We start from the raw sequence: 15,649 nt of genomic DNA, 5'->3' as shown, positions 1-15,649 counted from the left end.
TAAAAAGCTGATTCAACAAAGCAGAATGAATCAGACTCGGTAAAACCTATTGATGACTAAACTGCACTGCACCTGATGGGCTGCAAAACTCTGACCTTGCAGAAAAGCATTTTCAAAACAACTTACACTGCAATTCAGAGCTGAAAAAAAATAATTTCAATAGCAGTGATAATGAAAAATATTTTATATTTAACCCGAGTTGTTATTTGCAAATTAAAAAGCAAGGCTAAATTTTGTTCCAAGTGCAAAAGAGCACGGCAAGAAACTGAAATCAAACTTGACTTACCATCAATTCCTAAAACCCCTTGTTTCTGGTTCTCAGAGCACGGCTCAAATTTGTTAATAATCTCCAGGCAATGTTCCTTGGTCGCCTTGGTCATCTACAAAGTACAGAAATGCATGTCAAACACCATGGATATGCTAGAAATACAATGATAATACCATGTACTATTCTTGTATAGAAATCCCCCTTGGAAAAACAAATCAACACAAAGGAGAAGAAGAAAAGGATAACGTGGTTAAGAAAACTCTCTACATGTCAGTTTTCTGTCCATCCTGCCTGGTAAGTCCGACTGGCAACTGGCGTGTGGTAGCTGCTCTTTAAAGGCATCTGATTGGTCAATCAGAGACCCACTGCTGTTAATCATGTAAAGAGGGTTGGGCAGTAGCAGGTCACCCCCCTCAGCCTGGAGTCAGTGTGTTTGTGACAGCTTCAACCTCAGCCATGCTTAAGCAAAGTAGTCTGGTGAGGAAATGCTTCCAGTGGGTTCTTTCCATTTGGAAAAATGTTTTTCTTTCCCACTCTAACTTACTAAACAGGGTGAGTGTGAGATGAGACAATGCTGCATGGAGAGTAAATCCAGTCACACTCAGCAGAGGTTAGCTGTGGACTGGCTCCAGAAAGCTTGTTGAGCAGCAGTGAGCTCTGAGACGTACACTGCCTTAGACGCTGGCTGGATTTGAACTAATATGAGAGAGTGAAGCATAAATATTACTAACTAATTACATTATATCAAAGAATTTCTCTCATTTGTTACATTTTAGTTGCAGATGAGATTAAAACTGAGCATAAATGCTAAAGCATTGAAAGATGATGTTGACAAAGACAAAACAATGTCAGTACATACCAGTACTGCATGTTTTTTATGACGCTATTGTGACCCTCAGCTGCAGAGACGATGCTGTGGTTCATAAAGACTCCCATTAGAGACCCGGTTTCTTTTGTGCTTCAGTTCTACTACCTTGGTTTGGCATGTTAGCATCCTAACATTTACAGCTGAGAATGTTGGGAATGTCAGTAGTCTTCAAAGTATTTGCTGATAAACTAGTGAAATAAAAATCTGCCAGACGGTGGAGCTGAATGAGTGGACGTTTTCACTTCAGCACAAACTATGGATGTGAACCTTGGTGGCAGTAGAGGAAAGGTCGTACACAAATTGGGGTATTACACATGATCCGGTTTCTTATATGAGGCACAGAGAAACAGACACCAACAAAGTCTGTGGTTAACAATACCAGCAGAGATAACTGCTGCCTTTTGGCATCATTTCACACAAACCGCTTCACACACTGGCTTCCACCACTCTCCACTAACAGGAGGAAAGACATCTTATTCACAGCTCCAGAACTAAACGCTGAGAGTATTTAGAAATAATTCAGCCCCTGTGAGTGGAGCTGACGTCTAGCTATCCAAACAGAGCCTTCTGCTTGTAAAATGACTGTTTCCACACAGTCAAATAGCCTGTCAGAGTACAAATTAGCAGAAGCACACACTGCTTGTTTAAAGAAAAATGAACTGTTATGCTCATTAGCAATTTTTTTTTTCAGGAGATGGTATCATTAGTGAGGAGATGTAATTCATCCAAAAACCCTTTACAGCTACATCTCAAGTGCTATGAAGTTACTAATGCTAATCTACTGTAGGGCCCTCACTGTCTACAGTAAGCATCACTTCAGGTAGGTTTTTGACCCCCCACCTCACAGAAGCTAAACTGAAGGATCCTTCTGGGTATTTAATCAACAAAAGAGAAAAAGCAGGAAAAAGAAATGTTTCAGTAGCAGCCCACAAGGGACTTTAATTTTCACTGGTTCAGTATTCAGAAAGCTCCTTATTTTAGGGCCTTAAACAGGCAACGGCAACTGAATGGGCTCTACTAAACTGGTTGATTAGGATAATAGCAACAGGAATATTCATGCTCGAGAGGATCAAGGCTGTTTTGTCCTCAACAGAATAACATTAAAGCGTTCATCCCCCCCAGCACTTCTATGCAGTTGTCACTTAAACACTTTGCTTGTGTATGGATTCAACAAATGAGACGCAATGAGCTGTTGGCAAGTGTATGTGCTAACTTTGGAAACAGCCAGGCTAGCTCTTTCCCCCTGTTCCCAGTTATTGCTAACTAATGTGTGTCAGACAAGAGACTGACATGCATCTGAACATTTTACTCTCATAAAGGAAGCACAAAATGTGGCATTCTTCAGTGATGAGCTATTCTTTCTGTGAAGATTTATATACATCTTTTGACGTAATGTAACACCTACAGATCAACATCACCTTGTAGGCATAGAAAATAACCAATGTTTCTACATCCAGTGTCATATTTCAGTAGAAACCAGTCACCACCACAATGTCAAGAGAATGGATGGCAAGAGAGAAGACTGGGAAATGTTACAAAATGTGCATGGTATCACAACAGTAAGTACTACACTGTGCATCACAAACAGCATTAATTTTTTGTGCTGGGAAATTAACAGCCCACTGAAGATAGTGGAATAGTGAGTTGTGCCAACACCAGTCTGGTAATAAATGCGGGCTGAACCTGTGTAATTTTCAGCCGATTTGACACCTAACCAGCTGCTCATTATTCGACCGCCCCTGCCAGAAACGCATTCCCCTGCTCTACTTACTGGCTGTGCTTTGGAACAGTTCCAGAGCAGCAGAGATTGATTTTTGGTGCCCCACTAGGTCAGCGATCCAGATCTGGCTTAACAATCAAGCATGTAGTATGCAAATAATGCAGGGTAGGGTAGCGGGTGGTGTTACAGTCCACAGCTTTATTCAGTAGATTCACTTTTCATCTTGGCATCTGTGTTTCCTTTACATTTGACCTTTTTCAGTAAGAATTAACAATCGAAATTTGTTGAACATGACAAGAAATCAGCACAGTTGATAGACATCTCCTGCTAGTCAGAGTTTTAAACACAGCTCATAAAATGCAGTGTGTACCTTTTGCTCAGTCTCCAGGAAGCGCGCCAGGTCATCTGTGTCCAGGTGGTCTTTGTGGTTGCTGTAGGTGAGCATGAGAAGGTACAGGTCCCTGCGGGTGGACATCATCTTGTAGAAGGAGCAGAACTCCTCAAAGTCCAGCGTCCCCTGGTTATCATCTGTGTCTGCCTCCTGCACATCCGGGACAAGTAACGCTTTAGTTAGTCTTTCATGGTGCATTGTTTGTGCCTTTGTTTTACTAGACTCGCACTTAGCCCCCCTACCATCAGTAGGTGGAGTACAGTGGAAATTATATAACCTCCAATTTTCCTCCAGGCAAATGTTCAGTGTCATCCTAGTCTGTAATGTCGTTATGTTTAATGTGGTGTTCTCAGCTGCTTTTAATCCAGAAACCAAAACGTGGACTTCAGTCATTTAATGTCAACTTCAGACTTCTTCTGTTTTTTATTTATTTGATGAATGATGAAAATTTCAGACATTGTGGTCTCAACTTGGTCAAAGAAAATCATAAATAAATGACAGTACTTTTAGATGGTGCTGGCTGCATCTGAGCTCGGACATGGTTGGTGCTACACCGCAAGCGGGTTACTGGGTTGACCTTCTTTCAACTCCTATTTCACTACATAAAAATTGAATCACAGTTTTTGTTTCATAAAATCTGTTCTGTCTCACCAAAATCTTTTTGTGAGACTTTTTTAGGTCATTATTGTCTTCATGTGCCTACTCACCTACTGTTTTCAGCTGATATTGCATTGATAGCTTTGTTTTTCCACACGTAACATTCGAGAAAGAACTGAGTCAGCTTGTAAGAGGCGACAGCTATGGCTGTGTTCGAGAACAAGGTTAACATGAGCACTGCAGTGGCATGACCCCTGTAATCCTTGTCTCAGCTTTCTGAGGCGGTCTGTGGCTGGCTCCATATGCCAAGAAGCACTGGAGGCAGCCACTCACTGTAGCGTGATGACGTCTGTGCTAGTTGAAGCTTGGCCTCTGAGCAGCTCCATCTACTACATGCACTGGGCTTAGAACAGGGTGCCAGGGACTCGTACATAGATGTAAAATGTTTCTCCTTTCACAGCAAGTGAAAATGATTCTACAGGCTTTTTATTATTTCACCGTAGCCCTAAAAAATAGGTTCAGGCATGCTGTGGGAATATTTTAATAAAGAATTTCAAATAAAAATGTCTGGATCACAATTTAATTATGTCCCATCATGCTTCTGGGAGGGGGAGACGTATCTCAGAGTTCCTCTACAAATGAAGTGTGGCACTGGGTCCCCTGCTTGAGCAGTTGCCCACATGCCCACAGCTAAAGAATTTGATTATAATAGTTGAAATGGAGAGTCTGCACAGTAAACTGAAAATCCAACTGGTTTCCACATTGGGGGAAACTTGATACTGAATCAGTGACAGAATAATAGGAATGAAAGTGGAAACTATTTTGATCCAGACATGGATAAATAAAGTAAGCTGAATGTGGATTGTGACATCTGATTGATGCCTGACACACTCAATAAGGTGATCATCGCCACCGACACCACTGCAGTGGACTGGAGGACTACATCTGTGGAACAGAATCTACAAGCGTTACCGTTTTACGTTGACCTTTTAAGGGGCTTTCTGCTCTGCTTGCTGTACGTTTGTCCACAGTGGAAACCTCAGCTATCACAACTCCTGTAAAAATGAGGTTTGGTCCCATCCAATAACCATCAGTATTGGTGGTGAAACGTCTCGCTCGGTCTGCCGAACACTAACTAAAGACATTTCTCACCGGCATGTTCTCCTCCTGACACAGCTGACACACATGAGGCCAAAAGACTCAGAGACACCAGGCTTGGCTGTTGGTTTTACATTCATGTCACTTAGCTGTCACTTAATTTGTGACTGAGTGGCACTTGAGTGACAAGCACAGATGCATACGCACGGTATTACTCATATGGCCAGAGTTATTAGACAGGAACTCTGAGCAGACAGCACAGTGTTGTGGCAAGGCTGCAGTGATAGAGATGAACTGTATATCTCCAGGAATCAGTGATGACCAAAACTGATAAGGTGAGAACTGATGAAAATGCCACCAGTTAACCTGCATCTTCACTCATTTTCTGATGTGACGGATTCTTTCAGATGCAGGACACATCTTAGTCCCAGTAGGATAACACAGCTGAGCTTTTATTGGACAGGAGGAAACATCAGTCTAGCCTTATTCCTTCCCATTCATTATGCATGAACCCAGGCACTTAAGCTGTTAGCATGCTTATGTGTTTTAGCTCGACAGCTAATATAGATTAATTTGTCAGAATCGCAAAGCTGTCCCTCGACACACACATCTGCAGGTCTTTACTGTGATAAACCACTGAACAGAGGCTCTGCAGCGAAGCCTGCTTCATTGCCCTTATTTGCAACTGTGGTAATACCTCCATCCGTCGCAGTTTCCTGTGATTCATGGTTTGGTGTGCACTAAAACCAGGAAAGTGCCTCACGTCACTCCAGTTCTCAGGGCTTTACACTGGCTTCTGGCTTTTCACAGATCTGATTTTAAAATACTACTGTCCTTTTATAAAGTACTCAGTTAGTTCTGACCTGCTGCTCTGTTATGGACCGACAGGTCTGCTTAGAGCAGAGCCGCTGTTAAATATGGTAGTATTTATTCACATCATGGACTGCACTGTAGCTCACTGTACCTTTTATTCTATTGTTTCATCTGTCTTACTCTTACTTTCTTTTAATCCTTCATCCACTTTGAGTGTGATATTGTCTCATGGTTATTTCTGGGTATAGGTCTAAGCTGGTTGCGTCCTCGAGCTTTCATTTCGTTTTTGGTGGAACTGAACTCATGACTGCTTGAGCTGATAGAACATTGTAAACAAAAACTAACACAGGAGAACTCGATTAATCTCTCATTTAATTTAGTTGGACTGTTAAATTATGACACATTGTCGCACAGTGCTGGATTGTTGTGAAGTGTTTTCTGCAGGTTGTCTTCCCTTCATTTCAATTACTGTAAAGTCCATCTGCTGTTAATGTACGAATATCTGTCAGTATTCATACTGTATCTCTCTCTGAATTATTTCAATATGCAAGGACACTCCTCCACCTTATTGTACAATATGCAGCAGTATTTGCAGTACTTGACTTGCACTGCTAATGTACAGGACATCACAACAAACTACCATGTGTAGTGTATTTTCAACACATACTAGAGTTACAAGGTTAGGATGCTGCTTTTGTTATTTGTTTGTATTCCCTCCATCCATCCTCCAGACAGAGGGAGCAGGAGGACGTGACAGCTTTGGTATCCGGAGATGATAAAAAAAAAAACACTGGATTTATTATTTGTATATTTTCATTCTATTTTTCTTTGTACCTACCTCACTTGTTTATGTGATTTGTGTGGCTTGGCTGCTGCGACACTGCAATTTCCCTTTGTGATTAATAAACTATCTTTCTTTCTATCACCTTTTGCCCAGTTGGCTCATTATTTTTCTTGTCTTACGTGGCAAACCTTCACCAAAACATGAGAGTGAGTGTGGCTACTCATTAACTGACTGCAGTTATTTGATTAATCTTATACAGTACACATAAACATCTTAAAACCAAACTATTAGAAACATTTCTCAGTAGGAGAATAAAAACATTTTACAGAATTAAGACAAGGTAGTAACTATCCTCATTAACATGCACACAGCATGGCAAACCTTCATGCACTCTAAATTTGATCTGATTATCTCCAGTGCTGGTACAGACTCATCTGTTAACATCTTAAAACCGGTAAGAAAGTCAAGTCCACGGCTGTTTCCTTTTCATTCTAAGTAGGTTAAGCCGAGAAACTAGTTAAGAGATTGTCAAGACACAGCTCCTTATTAATGTCCACACAAAATCACGCACACACAGACACGCATGCACACAGGCAGGGCCAGAAAGGTCTCTGGTGTGTTTAGCCTGCTTTATACCAGTGGCCATCTGTGTTCCAGCAGCACCATATGGGTGCCTGTCAACAGGCCGCTGGACTTAATGAGAACAAGCTGGCTAACTGCTCTGTAGGAGGAAGGCCAGAACGACATGCTTAACTAGGCAGCATGCTAATTCCCCTGCTGTGGCTGAGCTGTGTATTAGCTAACATCTGTAGCAATCATTCACAATCTGCAGGACGTTAAGTACATACTGCAACTGAAGTGACCTCAGAAGCCCATTTACTGTACCATCACACCATCAAACTCCTGTGTACATTGGGCGAATGAACCAATTCCGATTCTGATTCCTAGTCCTTGTCTTCTCCTTTGCTACCAGATCATTTGATGACCATCATTTCATGGCCTCATATGGCCGTGCATGCTGTTTCTGTACCTTGAACATCTGTTTGACCTTCTGTCGGGGCAGGTTGACATTGAGTTTGTGCAGGAGCTGCAGGACCTCGTTGATGCTCAAGCTGCCATCACCGTTCTTATCAGCTTCAGTGAAGGTTTGCTTCAGCCATGTGATCACATGTTGGGTTAAGGAAAGTCTGCATCAAGATTCAGGACTTTTACTTTTTCCACTGCTCCTGATTTTGGTAGTTTGTACTCAGGGCACTGCTATATTCTCATTAAAGCCCCCTCTAATATTGATAATGAAATCCTATATTAACTAATGCAGGCAATTAAACCTTAAAATCACCAGATCAATTCAATCTATATGCAAGGACCCTCCTATATATAACTGTATTAAGTGAAGGATATTGGTCACGGGTGCGCTGTCTCTTGGCCAGGCTGTCCTCGTCACTGATGCCTGCCATCAGATATTTGAGGCCTGTGATCCAGGTTCGCGCCTCCTCTCCAGTGCCGGACACCAGGTCCAGGGACTCCATGTGCTCTCCATAGTACAGGCTGAAGCAACAGTTGGGGTTGAAGCTGCCCTCTGAGTAGCGCTGGAAGATCTCAGACTGCTTCCCCTCACACACCTCCCGAATGGAGTCGATGGAAACTGTTGGAGCGAACAGGAAGTCAGTGATGTAACAAAGTACATTCATTCAGGTACTGCACTTGGCTACAACTTGGAGGTACTTTTACTTTATTGTGTTTCAAGCTGTTACTTTCTGACTTTTCTTCACTATATTTCAGAGGGAATACTGTAGTTTTTCCTGCACTACATTTACTTGACAGTTATATTTACTAGTTACTTAGCAGATTCAGATTTTAGGCAAAACATCTGATTAAGTTAGAACATATGCTATAGACTGTTATAGACCAAGTTGTCCAACAGCATAAGATACCGCAGTTATCATTACAAACACATAGACCAGCCACAATAGTGTTGCTTCATTAGTAATGATGTGCTAATATAATTCTCTGAGGGCAGTTCTGACACTTAGTGAGTACTTATATTTTTGATACTGTGGGTACGTTTTGCTGCTAAAATGTCTGTATTTTGTATTGCAAATACAAATTTGAATCTAGGACTTGTAGTTAAGCTAAGAGAAAGCCACGCTAAGAGGAAAATTAACTTCTTACAAAAGCAATAAAGCAGAAAGTTAATAAAAGTCAACTCATCTGTCTGCAGTATTCAAGTGGTTTTCAGAACTTTCACCTCTGGCCAAATAGTTAATTAACTGTTGGGAATAGTTTAATGGGGAATTTCTTGCTGATTTCAGGCTTTATGACACAGAGGATTACAATACTGAGCTCAATAAGCAGTGCCCAGAGGCCTCTGTTTATTAAGATACAACATTTAAGAGATGGTAATGATATTTTACTGGAAGACAGTACCCGAGTCATTCATTAGTTTTCCCCATGACAGCAAGCAAGTGATAAGTACTTGTGGTTTTTGTTCATCATGAGCTTTACTTTGAAAATTCCACAGACCAGATTCATTCTCCAGTAGCCAGCTAAATACAGAGGAGGTACCTAGAGCACATCTCGCTCTCTATACAGTGATGTACTACATGGATGAAGCATTGTTTTCAAATACACTCATTACACAGTGACACAATACCTGTACACTCAACCACTGTCACTTACAGTATGTCCATAGGCCACACACACACACACACAGTTGTACTTCTATCTTTGTGAGGACACTCACTGACATAATGCATTCCGTAGCCCGTTACCCTAACCTTAACCATCACAACCAAATGCCTAACCTTAACCCTTACCTTAAGCCTAACCTAAACCTAATTCTAACCTGAAGCCTAAAACCAAGTCTTAACCATCAAAAAGCTGTTTCAGTAAAATGAGGACTAAAAATTCCCTCAATCTGTAGCAAAAAATACTTTCGTGGCCGTCACTTTGTAGCAAGTACAATACTTTCATTTACAGTATTTGTAATACTAGATGTCACAGATCTCGTGAACAGGACAGACGACATGCTGCGGCTGTGTTGTTCGTGTTCCCATGAGGCTGTCAGGGTTCTCCACAAACCCTGCAGCTGGAGATGTTATAGGACCACATGTGCTTTTCCTGACTGTAGCACTTTCATACATTATGCAGAGTACACACCAGGCATCTGGTAGATAAGAGTAAACATCACTACTACTACTCACTGTTTGGAATATGTGATGAGCTGCTGGCAGCTGAGATGGAGGCTGAGGGTATCAGGTGGTGAGCCCTCAGAGAAGGATTCCCTGTTGTGGCCTCTGCTTTAGTACACCCATCAGGTGGAAATTTCTACTTGAAACATCACATTACAATCTAGTAAACTACTCTGACATGACCAGCACACTCATGGTGCCTTCAGGACAAACAATTTTACACCGAAGTTATCCTCAGCTGTCAGCTTTACACACAGGGTGGTGACCATGGTGCCAGATTTCCTCTGCTGTGGATGTTGAAGTTTCCAAAGTACAAATAAGAACAATAACTTTACTTTAGAGGATCTAAAGTAAAGTTACCCCCTCACAGGTCCTTTAGAGCAGTGGCCCCCAACCTTTTTTGTACCAGGGACCAGTTTCATGCATGAAAATTTTTCCACGGACCAGGTAGGCACAGGGGTTGCAATAACCCAAACTTTTGTCAGTTCATAGTATGTAATCTGAATGCAACAATTACACTTTATATTAGGCAATTACAATAATTCTACACCATGATGCAGAGTCAGTGGGAGCCCTGGGCTTGTTTTCCTGCAACTAGATGGTCCCGTCTGGGGGTGATGGGAGACAATGACACTCGAATTGTGTTCCGTAACTAAGAATGATGCTTTCAGCGCAGACACATTTGTTGAAGTGGTGGCCCTCAATAATTGTTTTTGTCCTTCATGTTCATGTTTTTTTCTTTCAAAAAATTCCAAGGGCTTGTTTTTTAACGCAGGGTGCTGTGTCTCAATGGGGCAGAGCATTTTTGAGGGTTTCATGGCTTCATTAGCTAGTCAGTCTCTGCAAATTATGCATAGCGGGTGTGGAGCTTGTGTATCACCTGTTGCAATTAACCTGAACCTTTGGTAGGAATCGTAGTATTTTCTTTTAAATGCAGCTTTCTTTTTGCTGGCAGTCTGTGACCCTTCTGTTGTCCCATCGTTTGCTCGTTCTTTCTGAAAAAGCTCTCCAGTGAATTTTGTTTTTGGCTCATTTTTTATCAGCTTGTGTCGCTGATGTGTGAAATGGCACGCCAGTCAAGTGCGGTAGTGAGGGGATAATCAGCATGCCAGCATGCTCACTGTGACAAAATTAATAATGTTTAATGGGCATAATGTTTATTATGTTCATCATCTTAGCTTAGCACATTAGCATGCTAGCATTTGATAACTGCAGGCACAAAGCAAAGTGTTGGACAAGTTAAATTTTTAACTTGATGACAGCACCAAAGCTGACGTCAGAGGGTGGCCAAAGTGACTCCAGTACATCCTCAGTGGAACATGGTCTGAATCAAATTTTAGGTCAATAGTTGCTGTGGGTACATTCATACCACGCTCTGATTTTATGACCGCATGTGGTACCACTGGTAGAATGCTCAGTACAAACAGCACAGCTGCTGACTACTAATAGCCAAATCAGCAGCCTTTTGTCCTGCCTGACACTGCCACTCTGGAGTTTTGACATAAACTCTGCAGCTCATAGAACACCTGTTATTACCACAGCTGCAATCTGTGTTGCATGTACTGCTGCTGAAGCATCGTCTCCACAGTGTGTCTACTCTACCTTTTATCTTCTTTGAGTCCTTGTTGTGCTGCCATGTTGGAAAAGCTTGTAGTAGTAAACTTTATGAACCTTCTCATGGACCAGCTGCTCCTGCTGGCACAGGTTTAATAGTGAATGCCTAGTTTACTAGCAAACACTTTATTTGAAATGCTGAGTTGGTAAACTGTTTCATTTCTCAGTAAAATGTATTGGACTTTTTTACAAACTGTCGGAATCTTTTACAGATGTTTTGGTTTTGGTTGCTGGGTGGTTTTGTTGGTCAAAATGTACATTTCTGTTTGTGTCGTTGGTTATTTCTGGGATGTGACTGCTTGCAGGAACGCAGAACATGTAGTCAGTGTATGTCATGCAGTTTCCTGCCTGTCAGTCTGTCCCAGTGGCTGCTCTGTGATTCGCCTCTAGAGGCCACACAGAGTGCCAGAGAAGAGAATAGGCCACCATGAAAATGCTACAGCAGCCAGTTTGTCATGTCCTGCTCCAGAGACTGAGACCTGTCAGAGTGTTAGATGAAGGATGCAGGAATAGACACAGTGCCCGTTGGCGCATGACTGGAAGTGAACAGGAGATGTGATCCTGTTGCTCCTGACCAGCGATCAGCAGGTAGACAAAGGCACGACCACGTGTTTGGATTTCTACAAATGAGGTGTAGTGTATTCAGCACGTGAGATGTGTGTGGAGGATGGATTAAGGGAAGTAAGTCTTGCTGTGTAAGGACGGCCGCCACTATAATGTGTGAAAGGAGCTTCACACAAAAATGGATGGTGTTTCTCACAAGTAATCTGTTTTACTCTTCCAACCATAGAAGGTTTAAGATCCAAGATAAATTCCATTTAGTTTCAGTCTTTAAATTAAGGTTGGCCCCACCTCCACAAACAAAGATCTACTTGCTCTGATCTGTGTGTGTGTGTGTGTGTGTCTCTGTGTATATGAATTTCATTTAGTGGCACGTGTGTGTAAGATGCTGTTTGGGCAGATTAAAGCTGATGAATAATTAAGTCGGCTTAAGAAGCTTAGTAAAACCAGGGCTACAGAGGAGGGAGAGTGACAGGAAACTGAGCAGCTTAGCCCCCAGGAGACGGCCAGCCATCCTGGGAGCTGCTGTTAAGAAGTCCCTTATAGCCTTCTTTTATTCTAAGAATACGCAGAAAGTTGTTTTGTTTGCTTGTTGCAGAGAAAACAAATGTCCAGTTCAAAATGGCAAAAACACTTCAGATCCCGGGGGAACATACAGGAACAAGAATCGATCTAGCTAACCCTAAAGTCTGTTAAATATTAACATTTAAACACAGCAGCTGGGAGAAAAAAATGGTGGCAAAAAGAAAACCTCCTGTGCAAATGCACTCTATAAACATTGTCAATTAACAGTACAGGATACTGTTTGTTTTCAGTAAAATATCTTAAATTTAGACTATGTATACACTGCTCAACAGCCCCCACTGTGGCCACAAGACATGATTACAGGATAACAGCAAACTAAATTTTCCTTAATGTCCCAAATTTCTGTGGGGACAGTTAAGTCAAAGAAATTCATATCATGAACCTGAGTGAAAGGGAAAAGCATTATATCCCAAGACCCAGGAGTAGGCAGAGGTAACTGGTAAGGGTTAAGGTGAAGGTCAGGTTAAGATAAGGGGGAAACAGACTTCACTTGCCTCAGAATCTGCTCCGGAGCTTTTGGATCTAATCCAACCAAGTCGAATGAGACCACAACCACAAAAGAACCAGTGTTTACATGTGACATGTCACTTTGACTCCATGAAAATTTGGTTTGTGCCTCTCATTTAAAAGCTGCCATTACCAAACATGCATGTATTGCATAGTTCATCAGTACAGACACAACATATCTTCTAACAGTGAGAACAAGCTAACATCCCCAAATTAATGATTACACAATAATGTAGAGTAAAGCTATTTTAGCCATGTAGTGTTCTACAACTCTCAGACAATGTATTGTAGTGATGTTTTGGGCTGTACTGTAGCATATTGTATTACAAACTGATAAATGTGATGTTTTTCTTTTTTCTGTTTTAACATAATGCACTAATTTGCATTATCATCACTGAGGCGTGCAGCAGAATGGGCAGTATACCAGTTATACTACTCCTGTCATTTAATGTGGATGTAAACATTTTAATTAACGCTGAGCGCACGCATACATTTAATTGATTTTTGATGAATTTAATAGACTTAGCAACTGTTGGTTTGAAAAATTTCTTTATAAACTATGCGAAATTTTTAACTGGTTGTGTCGGGGTATGAGGAGCAGTAATACTTATTTGCTGGGGTCCTTCAATGAAACACACTAATCTGGTTGGCAGTTACTGGCACATTGTATGTGTTTACAAAAACAGCTGCTGTCTTTCTGACAACGCTTCATTTGGTCGAGCATTTGGAAGGATGACATATGGAGATGAGGAGTGAAAACACGCCAAAATGCCTTGGGACATTCAGTGAACCTTTGCTTATACTGTACAGCACAAAAGGTTTTCCATAAGTTTGTATTCTGAGCACATTAAACCACAGGGCCAAGACAGATTTCCTTTGTAACTGTAAAAAGGAAGAAGACACTCACTCTTTGCCTTTTCATTCTTGCGTGAGGGCCTCCAGCGGATGCAGGACTTGTGTTCGTCCAGATAGAAGAACCGCACCAGTCCCTTGGAGCCACCGCGGAGCTTCACCATCTGGGTCCCCATCTGCATGGAGCTCATGCATTTCTCCACTGGAGGGAAGAGAAGATAAAGATTGGAAAGTAGTCAAAACTGCTGGAGTGTGCACTGCAACTGCAATGTCTATGCACAAGTGTGTGTGTGTGTGTGTGTGTGTGTGTGTGTGTGTGTGTGTGTGTGCCACCTTTCCAAAACAAATCCCATCTACACTCTTATGCAAAACACAGTCATTTACTTATACACTCACATGAAAAGACAGCATAAAGCATTGGATGTGCCTGTCACTGCCGACAGCACTCCTTGTCTCATGGGAGGAAGAGAAAGCGAGAGAAGACAAACGACAGCAATTTCTTCACAAAATGCCCTTTAACAAAATCTTGACTTCACACTGTAGACTGTGACAGAACAACAAGAGGAAAAACCAATAAAAGCAGGAGCTCTTTTTAGATGTCAAGATTTATACTATGACCTAAACAGAAGTAATTTCACACATTCTAGGAGTAAAACAAACACCCGGAGAAAAAGACTGACTTTAACAAGATGTGTCAAAATCCTGGATGGTGACACTGAAAATTCAGCTAAGCCTCGGTGCGACCTTGCCATTATTTTAGAGAGAAATCTGACAGTTCCTCCACAGGAAGCTAATGGTGTGGTGCCCCTTGGCTACAGTTAAACCTCATGTGGCCATACTATCAATTATAAACTATGAAACACATCCTGTCACATCGGATCAAACACCCCCAACACGCAGGGAATCAGGCCTCCTCAGCAGGCAGATGTTTCAGAATGGCTGGCAGGTCACTGACAGATATGACATTCAACATGCCTACGGTGTGAATCATGCTGCATTTAAGGCATTTTGGAAATATCAGGGGAAAAACAAATTTTTCCTTCAGCTCAGGCTCATTAGATTAGATTAGATTAAACTTTGTCATTACACATGTACAAGTACAAGGCAACAAAATACAGTTTAGCATTTAACCAGAAGTTCAATAACAGCAGTGCAGAGTGTGCAGAATCTACAGTATGTATAGTCTGAACTAATTTACCAATAGATATGTACAATTGATCTTTACAGTAAGATATGTAGGGTAATGTACAATATACAACAGACTTTATGGATTTAAATAACAAGTAATGGATAAGGTACAATAAGCTTATAGAACACTAGTGCAATGGGATGAAATGCAATGAAATAGTGCAGAATAACAAGACAAGTTACACGAGTGAACAGTTCAATGGATGTAAGTAGTGCAAAGATAAATATACAGTATCTGCAATATGTACAGTACAGTGTGCAAATGGATAACAGAGCAGTATTCTGTGAGTGTGTGCATTATAGTAAGGGAATAGCTACTTAGTGCATACCCCTCTAAACTCAAGAAAACAGATTGGCAAAAGAGACATTCCAATGTAAGAAACTATGTTTAGGGTTCAGTATGATCCTCACCTTTTAAACATCAATTATAAAGGTCCCAGAAATGATATGGGGGGGGGGGAAGAAGCAGTTCCTGAGTCTACTGGTTATGATTTTCTAAGTGTAACCCTTTTGCCACCCGGCTCGTTATAGCAAGAGAACAGCTACTGAGTGCATACCCCTCTAAACTCAAGAAAACAGATTGGCAAAAGAGACATTCCAATGTAAGAAACT

The 15,649-nt window shown here is 41.5% G+C and overlaps 1 protein-coding gene across 3 annotated transcripts in view; it reads right to left on the bottom strand.

Moving 5' to 3' along the window:
* The window catches only part of plch2a (phospholipase C, eta 2a), a 176,037-nt gene that overhangs the window by 33,766 nt on the left and 126,622 nt on the right, over nucleotides 1–15,649 (bottom strand). For all 3 annotated transcript variants that reach the window (XM_020620811.1, XM_020620810.1, XM_020620812.1), the window contains exons 2-6: nucleotides 13,905–14,051; nucleotides 7,941–8,184; nucleotides 7,570–7,699; nucleotides 3,227–3,397; nucleotides 287–380 (exon numbers count right to left, since the gene is read on the bottom strand). In XM_020620811.1, coding sequence (XP_020476467.1) covers nucleotides 287–380; nucleotides 3,227–3,397; nucleotides 7,570–7,699; nucleotides 7,941–8,184; nucleotides 13,905–14,051 — 786 coding nt within the window. The remainder of the gene's footprint in view (nucleotides 1–286; nucleotides 381–3,226; nucleotides 3,398–7,569; nucleotides 7,700–7,940; nucleotides 8,185–13,904; nucleotides 14,052–15,649) is intronic.

This window comes from Monopterus albus, unplaced genomic scaffold (assembly GCF_001952655.1).
Source record: "Monopterus albus unplaced genomic scaffold, M_albus_1.0 scaffold248.1, whole genome shotgun sequence".
Lineage (NCBI taxonomy): Eukaryota > Metazoa > Chordata > Actinopteri > Synbranchiformes > Synbranchidae > Monopterus > Monopterus albus.
This window is presented reverse-complemented; position numbering and strand designations above follow the sequence as displayed.